Source organism: Diabrotica virgifera, chromosome 6 (genome assembly GCF_917563875.1).
Source record: "Diabrotica virgifera virgifera chromosome 6, PGI_DIABVI_V3a".
Taxonomy (NCBI): Eukaryota; Metazoa; Arthropoda; class Insecta; order Coleoptera; family Chrysomelidae; genus Diabrotica; species Diabrotica virgifera.
In genome coordinates this window covers 25923912-25945103 of record NC_065448.1, presented here as the reverse complement: position 1 = coordinate 25945103, position 21192 = coordinate 25923912, and the positions used below count along the sequence as shown (strand labels likewise).

The window sequence follows — 21192 nt, the reverse complement described above, 5'->3', positions numbered from 1 at the left end:
ATTCCTCAATTTACTGCTCGGATCACAATCATTAACAATTACTGCAGGATCGCAATCATTTACAATTACTGCAGGTCATAATAATTCATAATCCCTCCGCTACTGATAGGTCATAAAAAATAACACTATTTGCATATTTCGTTTTTAATTTTTAAGCATAAACAAAAATGATGTAATAAACAAAAATGTATGCCGACAAGTTGAATTTGAGGATAATACTGTATTTTTATCGATCACGGTTTTAAAACATGAATCATTTTTCACCTTATGTTTCTAATAATGTGATTTTGTAAATGCATAACTTTGATTTTTAATTTCGTATCGCCGCTTATTTAGTCTACCAAAAGTTATCAGAATTTAATGACAAAGACAACGCAGTTTTCACTTGGGGTGTTGACTATGCTAATATTTTTATTTATCATAATAAATTGTACTTAGGTACCATCCGTATTCATTTCAGATATTTACTTCCATCTCGCAAACAAAAACACGTAAAAATAAACATTCAAGGCCCAAGAAAACTGTACGCCGATGACAAACGTTCCCAAGCGAGACCTGCGAACGCATGAACTGATAGTAGGATGCGCAATACTGTCTACGCAGTTCGCCGACGCAGGTTGTGTCTCGCTTGGGTTCAATTTGCGCCGGGCCTAAGAGTCTAGGGAAGATGGACAGAATCCAATCAGAGTCGTATAAGGGACTCTATTACTAGGAGTAATAGAGATGAACTGTCTGTGGCGTCAAAGTCATCTATATTTAAAGGTAAGTGAAGTTATGTGCCTATATAGTGATGACAACGGAAATCGGAAGTCACTAGCCAATAGCAAATAGGAGTTTAAATCCGACGATGCACCCAGGACGCTCATTGGTTAGCCTCTGCTTGAGTCGACGACACCTGAATGTAGGCTGTGTTGAAGATGTCTTCATCGTTGACCTTAAATGGTACACTGTAGTCAGGGTCGCATCTTCTTTCCAGTAATTGGCTGTCTGACACACCGTGCAGTGATGTTTCTGCGACTGCATTTCTCCGAGGTTGTTCCTCACTTGTTAACAGTATCTCTTCTGTCCTTGGTAGGTTGGCTCAAAGAAAGATTGCCAGTTCAGACCGCAGTAACTTTAGGTCCACTCCTGGGTGACGTAAGGGTGTGCACGTCTCCAGAAAGCCGTCTTTAAGAAAATGAAGCGTCAATGTGTTCTCCTGGAGAACATATGAGCCCACACATCCTGGAAAACGTCTTTGTTATTTTAGGAGGGTAGCAACAGTGAGCAGGGAGTCAGTTCAAGAAAAATGTTTCTGTCTTTCTGGCCGTGCTTTGACTCACTGTCGATTGAAATGCATGTATGTATATTCTTCATGATAATGATGTGCATATATTCTTCGGAGATGTCTTCATAATGGTAATGGCTTCGATTTCGGTGTACATGTATTGTTGATACCTGTGACATTTAGGGAATTGCTATCTTATTTGGAAGGAACAAACAACGCTTACGTAGAAAATAGTCCTAAAAGAGTTATACAGACTTAATAAAAAGGTTATATTTATATGCATTGAACAGAAATGCCACTATCAAATATACTCTTAGTAGTAACTAATCATCCAAAATGTATAAAGAATTTATCCAGTACGTCTAGAAAGTATATAAATAATTGTTCTGTTTTTTTATTACGTTGAAACATATTTATGAGCATTTTAATTAAAAATTTTAGTTGAACAGGATCGTGGAAATTATGTTTAGGAAGTGTTAGGATGGCTAATATTACCTGAATTTACGATAACCAAAGAAGATAGAGTCCTACAGGCCATCTTGCAAGGAGAAATATTTGGAAAGCGAGGTCCAAGAAGAAGAAGAAGAAGAAGAAGAACATCCTGGTTAAAGAACCTCTAAACCTCGTTCAACACAACATATGTACAGCTTTTCTACGTTGCTGCAGATAGAATAAAGATTGCCATGATGATTGCCATTTGGTATGATTCCTGTGGTGAGTCGCTCTCCCATTGTCTTCTCCAAGCGTTGGTGAGGTCGAAATGTTCCTGTTGTAGGGAGGTGGCCCTTAACAAGGGGGGATATCTGGAGCGCAGTCTGTTCATTTCGATATCAAGCTTATTATGGTGGATGGGTAGTTGATGGTTAGCCTCGATTTTTCGATATTCTCTGAGAAGAGAATGACTTCTTCTTAGTTTCGGCGGTGGAATGTGACTCAAAATGGAAAGCCAATAGTTCGGTGTTGGTCGAATTGTACCTGAGATCATTCGCATTATCGCATTATTCGCAATGAGCTTCGTGTGTTTGCTATTGAGCCATACCTGAGAAAGCATATTCATCCGCCGAGTATACGAGTCCGAGAGAGGATGATCTGGGTACGGAGGCTGAGGACCCCCATGTGGTGCCACATAGCTTTTGGATTATATTATTTCGCGTCTTCAGTTTTTCTGCCGTTCTTTGTAGGTGTTCCTTAAAACTTAAAGTTCTGTCAAGAGTCACTCCAAGATATTTTGGTGTTGAGTTATGAGTGAGTAGTCTGTTTTCAAAGTGAACGGAGAGTTTTTTGTTGGCTTGGGCATTATTCAGATGGAAACAGCACACTTCAGTTTTCGTTGCATTGGGCCGTAGCCTCCATTTGCGAAAATATTCACCCATAACAACAAGGTCATCCGTCAGTATTGTTTCTGTAACATTCATGTTATTATGTCTTGCTGCAATGGCCCAATCGTCAGCGTAGCCAAATTTCTGCGAAGTTGTCCTAGGTAGGTCCGCGATGTATAAATTAAAGAGTAAGGGTGCCAAAACAGATCCCTGTGGCAGTCCATTGCTGAGCTTCATTTGGACACTTCTTAAGTTGCCCATTGTGACGTAGCAGACGGTGTCGTATGCAGCTGACAGGTCAATGAAAGCAACGGATATTTTTTGCTTTCTTTGAAAACCTGTTTCAATATGTGTTGTTAGGGATAGGATCTGATCTGTGCAGCTGCGGTTAGGTCTGAACCCTGCTTGCTCAATAGGTATCACCCCAAATATGTTGTTACTAATTTTGTTGTGGATTAAGCGTTCCAACAGTTTGTAGACACAGCTCAGCAGTGCAATCGGTCGGTAGTTTTGGGGTTGATCATTTGCTTTTCCTGGTTTCAATATGGCTATAATGGAGGCCTTTTTAAGGCAATGGGGGATTTCTCCTGATTTTAATATATCTGTGTAGAAATCAGCCAGCCATTTCCTAGCATATTTGCCACAATGGAGTAAAAATTCTGGATGTATTTTATCGGAGCCGGGTGCCTTTCCAGACTTAATTTCTGATATTGCTGAGGTAATTTCTTCTGGAGTAAACTCGTCAGAGTATTCAGATGTAGGCGGGCATGCAGACTTTAGTATTTTTAGTTTTTGTTTTATTTTGGTGGTGTGGTCACGATCTCTAGGTGCCCTTGAGTTTGCTACAATGTGGGAGGCCACTCTGTTGGGAACTATTGGTCCTTTGTCTCTAGTTGAGTGTCTGCTACTACCAAGTTTTCTAAGTAAGGACCACGCTTTTCTGCTTGATTTACTAAAGTCTAGTTTTTCCACAGTTTCCATCCATTTTTGCCGTCTGGCTGCATCCAAACTGTGCAGCAGTTCGTCCGCAATTTCTCGGTCTTAGCTTTCGTTGTATTCTTGATACAATTTTTCGCATTTTTCATCCCATCCTGGGACATAATCTCTACGATATCCTCTGGGTATAGTTTTCTTCGCTGTAGATATAACCGCGCCAACAAATCTCATATAGTTTGTACGTCTTGAGGTCATCCATCCGAGACATTTGTCTAATCTCGCACTAAAAGTCGGCCAATCTGCCCTTTTAAAGTTCCACCTAGTTCGAAGGAAAGATGTTATTATTGGTATTTTGATGCCAACTTCTATTACAACTGGTCTATGTTGGCTATGTGGAAAATCTGGGAGCACTGTACGTGAAGCTGCCAGGGGTTGATTGTTTTCGTTTATAAAGATAAAGCCTAGGTCTGGGTTGTATTCTCGCCTCCAGGCTGCAGATCGAAAAGTTCCCCTTCATCTTTAGCGTCAAAGACTAAATACGTGCCAGTGCCAGCCCCTTCGCTCCAGTTTATCAAAGCCTCGCCGTTTTGATCACTTTGTCTATACTTCCAGAGTTCATGATGGCTGTTGAAATCTCCAACATACACTGAGGGGTGTGGGTGGGCGTGAATAACATGCGGAGGCCACAGGACTGCCGGGGGTTTATAAATATTGCTGACAGTAATTTCGCCAATTTGTATGGTAACCGTATGAATGTTATTTATGTCTGATGTTGAACATATGTGTGCATTTTCTATTTTGTTTCGCACATAGGTTGCTACTCCATAAGCTGGATGGTAAGTTGCACCCAGTAAATCGTAGCCATTAATTCTTCCTCTAGCGAGAATTTGTTCCTCGTTCTCTACATGGGTTTCCTGAATTGCGACTACGTCGATATTATTTTGAATGAGTACCTTTTGAAGGTACTCACATTTACTTCTACTAATACCTTCTATATTTATAGAAAGAAGGTGATTGATACACACCATTATTAAGATCTAAGCTGCTAAAAAGACAATCCTGTACATGTAAATTATACGCCCAGTTATTACATCATATAGAAGTGAAACATGGACTCTTAGCGGGAAATAAATATCTGCTGGTATTTGAAAGGAAGGTTCTCAGAATGATCTTTCGCCCTCAAAGAGATGAATTGACAGAACAAAACCGAACCGGATAAGATGGGCTGATGGGCGATCATGCAGTAAGATCGGAGGAAGACATAGTGTTAAAGACAGTGTTTTTAAGAGACCTGATAGTAGACGATCAGTAGGTCATCCCAGAAAAAGATGGAAGGATTATGTTGAAGCCGATTTATCAAGGACTTTTATTTATTTAGCGTATGGACTTTTTCAGTACGATAAATACACAAATATAATATATATTATTCAAACACCAAAACATAATGAATGAATCTAAATATTAATGTCCAATTTACATAGCCATTCAATTGCATCTGGGGAGCATTTCACAAAGTCCTGGAGGTTTCCACGGTAGGCACGATTTAGGCAATCTGAAACACAATGACTTATGGTCTGTCTAGGCGATCAACAATCACACTGTGGACTTTCTGCACGACCCCATTTGAACAGAGAATCAGCACATTTACCATGTCCGGTACGTATGCGATTAAGCCTCGCCCAGGTGGGCCGGGGCAGACCCGATCCGATGAAACCCTGGGTTGGGATGGATATCTGAATATAGTCTGCTGCTATTGTTGGCATCCATCTTGTGGACCATTGCCTTTGTATATCATAGGAATCACCAATTGTTCGGGCAGTTCTGATTGGAGGATTTCTAGACCTCAGTCGCTGGTGCTCTTTTGAGATGTCTGGTATGTCTTGATGGATTGGTAATTGTATGTTGGCTACAATTTTCTGATACTCTCTCACTAATGCTGCTGTACGGCGTAGATCTGGTGGAGCAATATTGCTCAAAGTAGGCAGCCATCTCACTGGGGTTGATTTTATTGTTCCAGTGATTATTCTCATGGTTTGATTAAGTTGGACATCGGACATATCAAGGACTGGAGTACAACAATGAGAAATGGAAGCGCAAGATTGCAGAAGATAGAGGATGGAGGGTTACAGTGGATGCGACGAAGGCTCACCCCGTGTTCTAAAGCCAGTCAAGAAGAAAAAGGGATTGAGACTGGAAATTTCCTAGTGTGAGTCTAATCACGAATTTCACATTTGGTTATTTAATTTTGACTACAACTCAGTCCAAGAATGATATGAAACATGTCATCATTCAATATAAATACATATGTAGTATGTACCAAGAACCAACGGACCGAGTATAGAGACAGTGAAATATCCAAGTAGCACAATAAAAACATTTTAGTTTTATTTAAGGTTTATAAAGGTTTTATTGTGGTAAATAAGAAGATAATGGTTTTAAAGTTACGTTGTAGATATACTGCCAGAACTTTAAAACTGTTAAACATTTGTCACTAGTTTTAAAGTATCTAATAAGAGTATCAAATAAGACTAATTAATCTTAATAGATAATTCGTCTTATTGTAGTTTTAAAATGGTTCACTCTCAGTTCACTTTAAAACTAATCAGTTTTATGAAGAACTTCCGGGATGTTTGGTTTTATTAAATTCTAGTTTGTGACCTTTTAGTTTTATTCCAGTTTTAAAGATTCTCCTAATATGACTAATAAAACCTATTATTAAAACAACTTGATCTCCAGACTATTATGTCAGTAAATCATATGTCTTAAAACTATTTTTTTAGTTTTCTTTAAAGTTGCTTTCTTAGCAATTATTAGGCAATATTAAAACCAAACGCCCCTAACTGAATCAATTTGGTTATCGTAAAGACTAAACTATGTTTCTTGTGAGAAACAATAAAACTAAACTCACCCCTTCTTCTTTCATGTCCAAACTGGTCGGCCATTTGTTTTAGAGCAAAACGCAGTGGTGTAGTGTGTTGTAAAAAGTGGAAGTACAGTTAGTATGGAAGAAATAAGTCGCATGTACTTAAAAATCGCCATTTTTTTTAACCGCCAAAGGTGTTTTTCTACCTTGACAGTCCGAAATAAGCAAGTACTTTTTATTATTTGATGGATACAAATACGTATCTACCTATTATAACACACGTAAAAATTTGTTAGCCTATATGGAGTATATGGGTTTAAAGAATCATTTAATATGGTAATAAATTGTCTTTACAAGTCTCCATTTAATAAACCTTTTTAAGTTTGCTATAAAACTGCCTGCACTTAAGTGTCTTTTAACATGGTTTTAAAAGCACCTTCACAGCAAATTTAAAACCAGCTTCTTAAGAAAGCAAAGTTTTAAGAAGGTTTTTATTTTTGATTTTATTGACCTTTTTCAGTGTATTTTAATGACCTTTTATGCTGAAAGCGGTTTTATTGCAACCTTAAGGTTTACTTTAAAACCAATTGGTTTTAATTTTAGTTTTATTCTACAGTTTAAAAACATCCTTAAAAGACTTAATAAACCCATTCGGTGCTACTTGGGATGTAGTATAAATGCCTCATACTTTCTAGACGAACTATCTACTATAATGAAAGTGTAGCTTGAAACGGAAATAATTTTAATATTTTCTTCAGTTTATAATAGTGTCTCATTCTAGTAAAGTTCACTTTGTAAAATCACAGTCTCAAGTCTAAAAGTAGTGTCAGAAGACCAGCAACTTTTTCGGCAAGTGTATATCAGAACGGTCCCGAATTCCAGTCTGGCGATCTGCTTGGGATCGGTTATTAGCTTTAGTTTGGAAATAATGGTTGGAATAACTTGAAATTCGAAGACGAGATCTCCTTGACAGTATTGGCACTTCTTGGGCGCTTCTTGGAGGGGATAGATAAGTAGCGGGACAGATTCTCTGCTGTACCTAAAATGAGTTCAATCTTATTAATTAGTCTAATTTAGTGATACAGGGTGTCCCGAAAAGATTGGTCATAAATTATACCACAGATTCTGGGGTCAAAAATAGGTTAATTGAACCTCACTTACCTTAGTACAAATGTGCACATAAAAACAGTTACAGACCTTTGAAGTTACAAAATGAAAATCAATTTTTTCCAATATATCAAAAACTATTAGAGATTTTTTTTATTGAAAATGGGCATGTGGCATTCTTTAAAAAAAATTATAGTGAAATTTGTGCACCTCATAAAAATTGTATCCTTTTGTTCCTTTTAACCCCCCCCCCCCCAAACTTTTGTGTACATTCCAATTAAATTATTACTGCGGTACCATTAGTTTGTTAAACACAACGTTTTTAAAACTTTTTTGCCTTTTGGTACTTTCTCGAAAAGCCAGTTTTTATCGAGATATTTTGAAGATTTTTCAAATCCACCACATATTTGTATATATGTATATAGAGACCTAGTAATAATATGAAAATTTATTTATAATTTACATTTATAGGTATATTTTACATCTCGATAAAAGGTGCCTTATCGAAAAAATACTAAGAGGCAAAAAAGTTTTAAAAACACTGTGTTTAACTAATGGTACCGCTATAATAGTTTAATTGGAACGTACACAAACATTTGGGGATTTAAAGAAACGAAAACCCCATACAATTTTTATGTAAACATATTAAAAAAGAAGCCGGATCTCGATAAAAACTGGCTTATCGAAAAATATTGAGAGGCAAATTTTTTTAAAAAATATGGTGTTTAACTAATGGTACCACAATAATAATTTAATTGGAACGTACACAAAAGTTTGGGGGGGGGGGGTTTAAGGGAACAAAACCCCATAATTTTTTTATGGGGTGCACAAATTTCACTGTTGTTTTTTAAGATGTTCCTGCCATAAAAATGCCACATGTCCATTTTCAATAAAAAATCTCTAAGAGTTTTCGATATATGAAAAAAAAATCGATTTTCATTTTGTAACTTCAAAGGGCTGTAACTTTTTTGTGTGCACTATTGTATATAGGTAGTAAGTGAGGTTCAATCAGCCTATTTTTGATCCCATAATCTGTGATATAATTTATGACCAATCTTTTCGGGACCATTCGGGAATTTATGATACATGTTTATGTATCAATTTGTAGTAATTGTTATTAATAGGATAGGCGCAAAATCTTGGTCCAATAATATTTAAATGCATTCATTTTTTTTACTCCTGAGAAAACTAATACGTACTTTTGAAAAATTTAAACGCAGAATGCAAAATTAGATTATTACCGAGGGCCGAAAGTCCCTGGAAACGTCTATTCCGTCCCTGGAAATGTTTATTTTAATAAGTTTAAATTTAAATTTTTCAAAAATATTTATTAGTTTTCTGAGGATTCGAAAAAAATGAATGCATTTAAATGGTATTGGACCAAGATTTTGCGCCTACCCCTTTTTCAATTAGTTTATTGTATCTTTATTTTTCATTATTAGAAGATGATTTTTATGGTTTGCAAACAGAGGTGTTACCAGGATGATCATAAGGGGGGGTTACATCTACTTGATGGTCTCTGGGGTAGTACATCCAAAAGGGGGGGTTATAACTCTCAAAAACCACCCCCTGGTTATGCCTATGTCTGCAAAAGAAAATATATAGGAGGTCAAATAATTGAGGTAAAGGAACTAACAGAACCAAAACATATATATAGAAAAGTATATGTACATGGATTGACTATTTAAAAAAAGCTCTATTCAGAGGAAAAACAAATGACACTAGAACCGGAAACACTAGAAATTACCACAAAGTCAATATATGTACACAGGAAGTTGCCAACGGCGTAACCAGGATGATCCTAAGGGGGGGGGGGTTACAACTTCAAAATGGCTTGATTTGTCAACAACACACATAATGGTGTTAAGCGTATATTAGAGCTCAAAGTAAGCAGATCCCAATGAGGGGGGGAAACCCCCCGTTGTTACGCCTATGGAAGTTGCTGCAGGTAAAGACTGAATACCAAATGGATTATTGAAATATTGCCGAGCAGCAATGACAGAACAATTAACAAAATTATAAAACACAATAAAATACCGCAAGAATGGAGAACGAGCAAACTAATTATACCTACTATTTAAAAAAAGGAATAGTTGTTGTTGTTGTCGTAAGATGGACAACTTACAGAACCTATAGATATAGGCAGCGGAATAAGACAGGAAGACTCAGTCCTATGCTCTTCAATTTAATCATGGAGGAAATCATCAAAACCGTCACCAAAGGAATAGGATAGATAATGGGAAACAAAGAAGAAAAAATACGCTGTTACGCAGACGACGCAATATTGATAGCCCAAGATGAAGATAGTCTGTAAATATCAGTTCAAAGATTTAACTTACCTAAGAGCAAAAGAATTCAATATGACAATCTCATCTCCATCTCAGAAAATTAAAACAATAGTAATCAGCAGAAAACCAGTCAGATGCAAAATAGAAATTGATGGCATTCGTATTCAGTATTGAACACATGTACAGTAGACTCCCGTAAGTTCGGCCACCTCGGGACCGGACTCTAGGCCGAACTTAAAAGTGGCCGAACTAACCGATGCTTATCTAAAAAAATGCCCATTTATTGTTTGTATGGATCTAGCAAAAACAAAACACCTATAAAACAATACTTACAGAACTCAAGGCCTAATAAAATTTAAAAATATTATTGCACATTGGTGATTTGGCTTCTTAAACACTTAAAAAAGTCAGTAATTTTTTATGAATTTTCTTTTCTAATGATTTTTGATGTGCAAAGCCACGCCACTTTTTAATAATCATTACATCGATGGCAGTTGCTTCTTTTTGCTGTTCGACGTAGGTAGCTGCCAGTTGCAAAGCTGCTTTGCCTTCAGCGTGGCTCATTTGATTTTCTTCATCTTCCTCTTCATTCTCAGAAGCATCTGCGTCGTTATCCTTGTCATTTTCTTGGCGAATGACACACTCGGCGATTTCGTCGTCGTTCAAAACCTCGTTGTGTAGCTCCGTTTCAAAGTTGATCCACTCCAAAACATCTTCTTCAAAAATGGGACCACAGTTCGGTAGTTGCTGAAAGTCGTGCAATAGAGCTGCATTACCATCAGGTTCGTTAACAAGAATGTTGTTTGGCTCATCTGCTGATGTGTTTTCTTGGTCAATTTTATCTTCTAAATTCAGCCAAAGTTTTTTCCAAGACTTTGCAAACGTCGACGGTGGTATTTCGTCGTATGCCTTCGCCAACATATACACAACATCGTTCATATTAACTGACTTCAGCACTTTAAGAGATCTAAGTTGTCATCAGCCTCCGGCCTCCAGTTTGGAAAGAACTTCAGAAAGCAGTTTTCGGCGATACTTTCTCTTGGAGCACTCAATGACCCCTTTGTCCATTGGCTGTTGAACACTGGTTACATTGGGCGGCAAGAACAGCAGTTTAATTTCTTTTTGAAGACACTGAAGACCTTCCTGGTGAGTAGGCGCGTTGTCAAGCAGTAGAAGTGCTTTGATGGGCAGAGCTCGCGTCTGGCTGGCACTCGCCAAGTGTGTGACTAATGCTCAGAGTTCAGAGAGCCGGCCGGACTAAGCGGAGACCGAACTAACCGAGGCCGAACTTACGGGAGTCTACTGTAATGGAAATAAAATACCTTGGAATTACACTACCCTGCTGGACCTGGATGAAGAAGTGAGGAATCAAGTACAACAAGCAAATAGATTGGCAGGATGCCTTAATAACATTATATGGCGAAACAGGCATATTAACACTCAGATGAAGTCAAGAATTTAGAAAGCCAGTGTAAGACCAGTAATGACACATGCATCAAAAATAAGACCCGACACAGCCACAACACAAAGACTACTGGAAACAGCAGATATGAGAGTACTGAGAAGAATTACAGGAAATACGCTGAGAGATCGAAATAGAAGTGAAGACATTAGTATACATATTGTGTAACAAGTGCAGAAATTACCTTTCTGTACGTGTTACACACTACACTTTTTCTACAACCACCTATTTTTAAATTATAAATTTTAAACTGTGTTTAATTAACACTAATCAATTTAAATTCCTTATACCCAAACAAATTACATAGAAATCAGTTAAAGAATACATTAATTTATTTGAATTTAAACTATTTTAAATAATTATTACAAAATAATGCCACATTTGACGTTATATTTATGCAGTCACGGATTTCCACCAAACCTACCTCATTCGACGTATCTTGCTGAGGTTGCTAAATCCTTATTGGTTAATTAATAATTATAAAATGTTTATTAAGAATAAAATTGTAAAATAAAACAATTGTAACATTCATAATTTAATTTCTATTCGATAATTAAGTATAATAATTGTCTTCCAGGTTATATTTGTCTACACTTTAACTACAGATGTAAACAGAATATACCTATAACGTTACTCAGAATGAGGTAGTCTACTCTACTGTGCAGAAAAGAACTTTCCGGCACATAAACGTCACTTTTCTGCACACTAATGTCATATATCTTATACTGTGAGAAAATATCAACTTTGTTAACATAAAACTGTGCAGAAAAGTGCATTTTGAATAGTGGTTGTAGAAAAAAATGTAACGTATAGTGTATAAACGAATGGACACTAAATAGAAAAAAGAATGGAATAACCACATAAGGAGAACGGGGGAGACCCATGTGGTCAAAATAGCAAGTGATAAATCACCAATCGATAGAAGTATCGGCCGACCGCGCAAAATGGAGTGACAACCTTCCATAGAGATATCCAGCCGTTGCATATAAAGAGGAAAAAAATCTTTATTTTGCTAATTTTGTGAGACAATCCGTATACTCACGTATTTCTCGGCGGTTCTCTCTCACGATATTATTTTAATGACCGCTTTGAAAATCTCGGGAATAATAAAAATACCTAGACTCTCTAATGAGTGTTATTAACTAAATAAAACCTGGAATATTATTTGCGACATTGGCAACATAGCACGTACTCGTACTCAATAAAGTTGAAAATTCGTCAAAACAACAACAATAACCAGAAACCAGATGGAAAAAAGTGATTGATAAACGTGTTGAATGAGTTCGCAAAGTTCAAGTGCATGCATGGTGTGATTTCAGAAACGTAGGTAAGAATATGGTCAAACCATTTTTCTGAATAGAATTTGAACCACATGTTGTCAAGCCCGATGAGTATCTTAATATAAATTAGGTCCTAAAATCTTCTTCTAAAGGTGCCTATCTTCTGGAGATGTTGGCGACCACATTGACCCATCTTATTCTATTTACGGCAGCTCGAAATAGATCAGTTGACGTTAGACCAGTCCACTTCCGAAGATTGGCCAGCCAGGATATACGTCTACGTCCAGGGCCTCTCCTGCCCTCAATCTTGCCTTCTAGAATCAACTGTAGCAGTCGGTATTTTTCATTACGCATAATGTGGCCGAAGTAAGCCAATTTTCTGTTCTTTACGGTGTTAATTAATTCTTTGTCTTTTCTTAGCCTCTGGAGAATAGTTATATTAGTTGTGTGGTGTCTCATAGGCGTAACCAGGATGATCCTAAGGGGGGAGGTTACAACTACCTGAAAGGGGGGGGGTTACAACTACTGGAAGGTCTCTGAGGGCTATGGTGTTAAGCGTATAGAGCTCAAAGTACATCCCAATGGGGGGGGGGCGTTATAACCCCCAAAACCCCCTCCCCCTGGTTAGGCCTATGTGGTGTCTATATGAGAACCTCAACATACGTCGGTAGCACCACATTTCAAACGCCTCTAACCGTTTTATGGCATCTTCTGTCAGGCTCCAGCTTTCAACTCCGTAGAGGAGGACACTAAAGACGTAACATCTAAGAATTCTTATGCGTATATTGATACTTAAAGACAAGTTGCACAGAATTTTCCTAAGACTGTTAAAAGAGCCTCTGGCTTTTTCAATACGAGTTCTTATTTCGTAGCTATGATCCCAAGTATCCTTAATATTGCAGCCGAGATAGCATATTTTCTGTACTCTCTCTAGGGGTGTATTGTTTACGGTAATTTGGGCGTTTATGTTGGTGTTTTTACTAATGATCATTATTTTTGTCTTCTTACAGTTTAGTTTTAGGCCGTATTTGTTACATGCTTCTACAACATTATCCATGATCCTTTGGAGCCCCTGCGCACTATCTGCCAGCAATACTGTATCGTCTGCATATCAAATATTATTTATAAGTTGTCCATTTACTGCAATACCTTCTTCTGATTCGTCCAAGGCCTCTCTAAAGATGTTTTCAGAGTATATGTTAAATAATGCTGGTGACAGTATGCAACCCTGTCTAACTCTTTTTTCGACTGTGAAGATTTCGGACAGTTCATTTTCGAATCGAACTGTTGCTTTTTGTTGGAGATATAAGTTTGAGACGAGTCTTATATCCTTACCATCGAGTCCTGATGTTTTTAGGATATCGATTAGTTTTCCATGTGGGACTTTATCAAATGCCCTCTCGACCTAAAATCACGTCTTTCTGATTACACAATAGACGCAAAAGATGAGGGTATAATAGGAATAGATAAATTACATTAATGGGTTACTTCAAAGAAAGACTAACTACAAGCTGTAAATAAAAAGAAAAAACGCTGGACGGAAGGGCCGCCCGAGAACTTTATCGTGCCGATCTATTATCGTTATGGTACTAGATATTGGCATTCTATAAAAATAACAAAGTTACTCGTTATTTTGATATTTTAGAAACACCTACTGTACTTAAAAGTATTTTATGGTTCTACGCATCATTAATTCCTGCATTTGAGAAAATGTTCGATGCCATATTTCGGGGACACACTATAGATGTGTAGATTATTGCATAAATCAGTAGAATATTATAGTCATACTTTCATTTCAAATTAGTTCATTTTTCTGAGAAATTAATAGTTTACAATATTTGCATTTCATTCTATTTCGATTACGCCAGTCAATGCGCGAGATTAAGAACAAGATATTATCTTCAAATTCTATCCTACTGCATGGATTTTAATGAAATTTTGGGAGTAGCCCAATCTCCTAATTCAAAGTCTATCCTATATACTATGGCGCTTTTATCATGGGGGAAGTTCCCACCACTTCTCAGGGGTGAAATATTTTTATTTTCGAATTACATGGAGAAAAAGGAAGATTTTTAAGAAAATTTAAAAATTCATTCTATAATTTGATCACATTTTTTAAAAAAACCATTCATTTTAAACCCGTTTAACTTTTTGAAAGTAGAAATAACACTATATTAAAAGGTATTGAGAAGAAAAACAATGCATTTAAATTATGGTGGATGGGGAGTTAAATGTATATACTTTTCATTTTTCCTTAAAGTACATTAGTCATTATATTTTTTGCACCATATCTCGCTTAGTTTGTAAGTAACCGACATTTAACGGTGCTCGTTTTAAAGGCCTTTTCAAACACTACAAAAGGTGTTGGTAGCATTATACACCTAAAACCTACCGTTCCTCTGTTATTTCAAGTTGAATACACCAATTTGAGCATGCACCAAAAAACAAACTATTTTCACCTACCATATCTCTTTTTGTATTATAAATAGAACATTTACGAAGGAACGAATCTCTTTATTATTTATAATCTAAAAAATGTTTTATATAGAGTTTTTAGTTCGATGCATAGTTTTTAAGGTATTCACAAAAAATCCGTCCGAAAAGGTGTCATTTTTCAATGAAAATGGCCAATTTTCAACTACGCATAACTCAAAAAGTATTGAGTTCTCAAAAAAAAAGTATAGACCAGTTTTTGCTTAGAAATAGGTTCTTCAGCCACTTCCGTGCTTATTTTGACCAACAAATTTTCCACCCCCTTGAAGAAGTGGGAACCGCCCCAAGATAAAAGCGCCATAGTATATAGGGTAGATTTTGTTTCTTGAGCTATTCCCTACTTACTGTGAAAATATCAAGTACATCAATGTAGTAGGATGGAATTCGGAGCCAAATACCCTCATTGACTGCTCTACAATAATGCTCTGCTATGAACGCGTGAGAGAGGACACACATAAGATTATAGCAAAATTTCTATTTACCGTAACTTTTCGAGTTTTTGAGCTACAGCAATAAATTTTATGTCATTGGAAAGGTAATTTTGCACTCTTTCAAAATGTGTTAAAATATACAGGGCGTATCAAAAAAATTAAGATTTTTTATTCATTTCCGGTTCAACCGGAAGCCATGTTTTTGGTAAAATTTATTGTGATAATAGATAATAAAATACCATATATGTCTGCAAAATTTCAAATTTTAGTTTCTATTAAGAAGGAAGTTACGGGCACTCGAATATTTTTTTATAAAAAATTCATAACTCCCCTCCTATGGGGAGTTAAGATATATGACTAATGTCATTCAATTTACTGATAGGATATCAAAAATATATCAAAAAATAAAAAAATTCCTTGGAGCCATTTTTGAGAAAATCTAGTTCAAATTTATGTCAAAATTTGACCCCTTAAATATAGGCAACCCGTAACTTTTTCTGAAAAACGATAACATCTTTCTTATAGCCCCATCTTTAGGCTATATAACGACTTTTTCAAATTAAACTTATCTTCAAAAACTTTTTAGATAGATAGGGAAATGTGTCGGGGGGCGGTCGGCCATGTTGGCCGCCATTTTGAATTTGGAAATGTCAAATTCCGTACTTTTATTTACCTATCGATGAGCTTACTTTGAGCTGAATTTCATTTATTTCTGTCAAAATTAGCAAAAATGGGCCCTAAATAACCCCCCTATTTCGGCCCCCCTTTGAGAGATTTTTTTTAAAAGCTTAGTTTCTCGACAAAATTCTCTTAAACTTACTCATACCGAATTTCATCAAAATCGGTCCAGTAGTTTTTGCTGGGCGGTGGCGACATACGTACGTACATACGTACGTACGTACATACGTACGTACGTACGTACGTACGTACGTACATACTTCCGACATGTTTTTTTTATTTGCTTTTTAGACTCAGGGGGACTCAAAACGTCGAAAAAAAGTGAAATCTGAAAAAATTTTTTTTGCACGATCCTATAACTTTATCTATTATACTATACTACGTATATAGTACGATAAAGTAAAAAGGGTGTAAAAATTTTATTTTTATTAATCGGCAATACAATTTGAAAATTATAAACATACAGAAAAAGGGTGTTGTAGGGTGAATGTGAAATTCATTCATATATTGCAGTTAGTAACAAAGATAAAATAATTGATACACGCGATGGAAGTTTATGCATAATTAGGCTTATCAACATCAACAGCAAGGGTCATATTGTCATATATGCCCTAAAGCGGCGGGTGTAATTTCCTTACCAAAATAATCTTTTGCCTGCGTTTATAAGGGTATGTCATAATCCCACAGGTATTTTCCTCACCAAGACCAAAATGGTTATTTCAGTTATTTCAGGTAGATTTTACTAAAAGGCATTCAATTGAATTATTTATCTACTATTAAATTACAGTACGTACCTATAAATATAATAATTAATTAATTAATTATAGTATTTTATTTTTAGTCACAATTGGAATTTTGACAAAAATGGCATCATTAATAGAAAGTGATCGCGGTAAACCTTACGCGGTATTGGTATTTGAAAATTTTATTTTTTATAAAGTGAAAATTTTAAAAATTGAAGAAGTGTTCTGGAGGATAAAACAACTTGTAGTGCGAAATTTTTTACTATTGGTGCCACTTTTACAATATCTAGAAGTAGCCGACAACATAATCATGAACCAGATTGTCAGAAGTTAGATCGAAAAATTGTTTCTAACTATTATAAACGTAAAGCCGAAGAGAATTGAAAAACCAGCAAAAATTATACGCCAAGCACTTGCAGCTAATTTGTCTGAAACAATTCCTACGATTGTTGTCAGTTACATAAGAAAAAATATATTACAGATGCCTGGTCGACTTCCTACCAATATTGATGAGGTTCAAGAATTTGTGACGGGGTGTGCTCAAAAAACAACCAAGAGGGAAAATTTTCTCTTTATAAACTGTGTCAAAAGTAGGATAATTGTATTTAGTTGTGAAACAAATATAAGACTTTTAGCCACATTGAATTTTATTATATGGATGGCACATTGCAATTATTCATTATTCATGGGCTAATTAATGGGTATTATATTTCTTTATTATACTGTTTACTGCCAAACAAAAAAACAGAAATTTACAACAATATTTTTTATTTGTTAAAATCAGAAATTTTTAAAGCTCTCAAAATTGAGTTTAATGCTAGTTAAATTTTTGAAGATTTTGAAAAGGAATGCAATCATTGAAATGTGTCGGAACACTGAAATACATGGTTGTAAATTTCACCTATACTAAGCTTGGTATAGAAATGTCTTGGTCTCTTGATTTAATATCAGAATATAAAAATGATTCTGAAAGAGGCAAGTGGCTCAAACATACTTTTGGCCGTACATATAAAACCAGAAGACGTAGGTATCAGATTGTTTTGTGTTTGATTTAATGTCATGCAAACCAGGAACTGAAATTTAAGATAGATATGTTGATTATTTAGTTGAAACTTATATAGACGAAAATGCCACATTAGAGAGATATCGTAAATGCAAACGATAATATCGTGTCAAGACGTAAATAACTTATAACGTTCTATTTCAGCACAGGCAACAAGAGAGTTATCGCAAATGTTCTGGGGCGGGGCTTAACGTTATTATGACAACCGACGTTTGGTATTAAAATGTAACCTAGAAATTAATTTTGAGGAATTGTTTGAATTAATTGTTTTTTATTGAAAAATGAATTTGGATATTGAGCTGGTTGACATGCATTTTAATTTTAATGATTTAACCAACAATAAATATAAATAGTTAGTATAAAAATAATATAAAATATCTGAATAACTAATATCCTAACCACAAAAAGTAGTCTATTGTAGACAAAATAAAAATGCACGTGTTTCTCAACATAAGATGATTCACAGTATTTAGTTTATAAAATTTGTATTCTATAAATTATTTTTATGCTTCATCCCAAATGTCAAATTAGCGTTAACGTTATTACCGTCCCTTATTTCAACCTAAATAGCGGGACACGCTATCCGGTATTAGCGTAACATTCATTCTGCGCTTGCGTACATGTCAAAATAGCGTATTCCGCTATTAGCGTGCGATAAAAATGCATTTGCGATATCTCTCTATTCTCCCCATATTTGTGGACAGAGGCAAATTCTTCTGTTATTCGTATTACGAATGCTGCGAATCTTTTCATTCGCATTTTAATTTATCGTTTTGTAATACGCATCCATCCATATACAGGGTGTAACAAAAATACAGGTCATAAATTTAATCACATATTATGGGACCAAAAATAGTTCGATTGAACATAACTTACCTTAGTACAAATGTGCACACAAAAAAAGTTACAGCCCTTTGAAATTACAAAATGAAAATCGATTTTTTCCAATATATCGAAAACTATTAGAGATTTTTAGTGAAATATTGACACCCCATAAAAATTTTATGGGGGTTTTGTTCTTTTAAACCCCCCCAAACTTTTGTGTAAGTTCCAATTTAATTATTATTGTAGTACCATTAGTTAAACACAATGTTTTAAAAACTTTTTTGCCTCTCAGTACTTTTTCGAAAAATCAATTTATATCGAGATATTTTGAATATTTGTCAAATCCACCACATATTTTTATTTGGTTAAGTACGATTTTGTACGACTTTGTAATAATATGAACATTTATTTATGATTTACATTTTTAGGTATATTTTGAACCATATTAAAAAAGAAGCCACATCTCGATAAAAGATGCCTTATCGGAAAAATACAAAGAGGCAAAGAAGTCTTAAAAACACTGTGTTTAACTAATGGTATCGCAGTAATAGTTTAATTGGAACGTACACAAACATTTGGGGGGTTTAAAGGAACAAAACCCCCATAAAATTTTTATGTAAACATATTAAAAAGAAGCTGCAACTCGATAAAAACTGCCTTATCGAAAAAATACTAGGAGGCAAAAAAGTTTTAAAAATATTTAGTTAAACTAATAGTACCAAAAAAATAATTTAATTGGAACGTACACAAAAGTTTGGGGGGTTTAAAGGAACAAAACACCCGTAAATTTTTTATGGGGTGCACAAATTTCACTATAATTTTTATTTAAAATGTTCCTGCCATAAGAATACCACATCTCTATTTTCAATAAAACATATCTAAAAGTTTTCGATATATTCGAAAAAATCGATTTTCATTTTGTAACTTCAAAGGGCTGTAACTTTTTTTATGTGCATATTTGTACTAAGGTAAGTTAGGTTCATTCGAACTATTTTTGGTCCCAGAATATGTGATTTAATTTGTGATTTAACGACCTGTATTTTTGTTACCTGTATGTTTGTGACCTGTATATTTTCTTTGAAAAAATTAAAGAATTTCAGGTAGATACGTATGTTAAAATTTAAAGTTTGCATATTGCAAAACCTATCAAAGATAAACAAGTTAAACTGAAATTGAAAAATGTAGTAAATTTATTAATAAGATATCAGTCTAATCAAATGACTAGAATGGATTTTGTAAAGTGTCTGTCTTATTATAGTAAATATTAAATTAATGTCTTGTATTCGGATTTCGGATGCTTTCATAATAGACATTTTTAAATTAAACCGTCCTTTTCATGATCATTTTTCAGTGCGTAACAAATGATAGGAAAAAGGGTAGGTCCGTGATAATACACATTTATGACATTTATTCTAACATGACATTTTAGTTAAATCTGACAGTTGTCACATTTTATTTTCAATTTGGAATAAAAACCAATCAAATGTATTTCTTGCATTTATAAAATGGTATTATTTTCTTTGATTTGTATAGTCTTATACATTATACAGATTATATTTGTAATATTATTATCTAATTAAAAAAAATAATTTTTTTATTATGGCGTTATCTATCGACAACTAGAATAAATGTTATAAAAATGTCACCGACGAAATGTAATCACCGACGTGCCTTTTTTTCTGTCACATACAATTTAATGCGTTAGAAAGAAATCGAAAAACTGTGACGCACTGAAAGATGATCATGAGAAATACTGTATATTTTTATTTTATTACCTGAGTGAGTTGGTGAGGAAAATACCTACCGGATTAATAGGAACCTTTAAATTTGGTGAGGAAAATACCTGTCGGATTATATGTTTTTACTGGTTGGTGAGGAATTTACCTCCGCCCACTTAAAGTATTGTACTTTTCCACACCACCAATTATTTATTTACTTCTTTTTTTGTTAGCGTCCATGTTTCGCTTCCATATGCGATTGCTGGTCGTATTATGGTTTTGTATATTTGGATTTTTGCACCTCGCGAGTCGAGAGAGAAGTTTTAATCTCATTAGGTTCGCTCATTCGAAATTTACGAGTATGTAGTTATAGAATGTTTAATACTTTAATGTTTTACGTACCTCAAAATTTGGCCCGGATTACTTTGTATTTTGGATAGGAAATGATGAAACATCTTATCTCCGTGAGCTGGATTGCTTTTCTCGTATTTTTCAAATTCTTCACCACCTACAGCTCCTCCACCCTCAGGACTTCCTGAGTGAAGATTCTCGTCATTCTTCTGTTGATAATCTTGCAATAACTCCTTAACATGTCTATAATGAAAATAATAAATTAAACGTGTGAAGTCCACGCAAAGTCAAAATATTTAAAACAACAATAAGACCTATTATAACATATGCGGCAGAATGAAGACCAGACACAAATAGAACGTTACAAA

The 21192-nt window shown here is 35.1% G+C and overlaps 1 protein-coding gene across 1 annotated transcript in view; it reads right to left on the bottom strand.

The window, feature by feature from the left end:
- Window positions 1-7110: 7110 nt before the first annotated feature.
- LOC114327004 (programmed cell death protein 2-like) overlaps window positions 7111-21192 on the bottom strand; it is a 157942-nt gene continuing 143860 nt past the window's right edge. The window contains exons 5-6 of the mRNA XM_028275504.2: window positions 20876-21067; window positions 7111-7424 (exon numbers count right to left, since the gene is read on the bottom strand). Of these exons, the coding sequence (XP_028131305.2) occupies window positions 7163-7424; window positions 20876-21067 (454 nt within the window). The 3' untranslated portion in view covers window positions 7111-7162. The remainder of the gene's footprint in view (window positions 7425-20875; window positions 21068-21192) is intronic.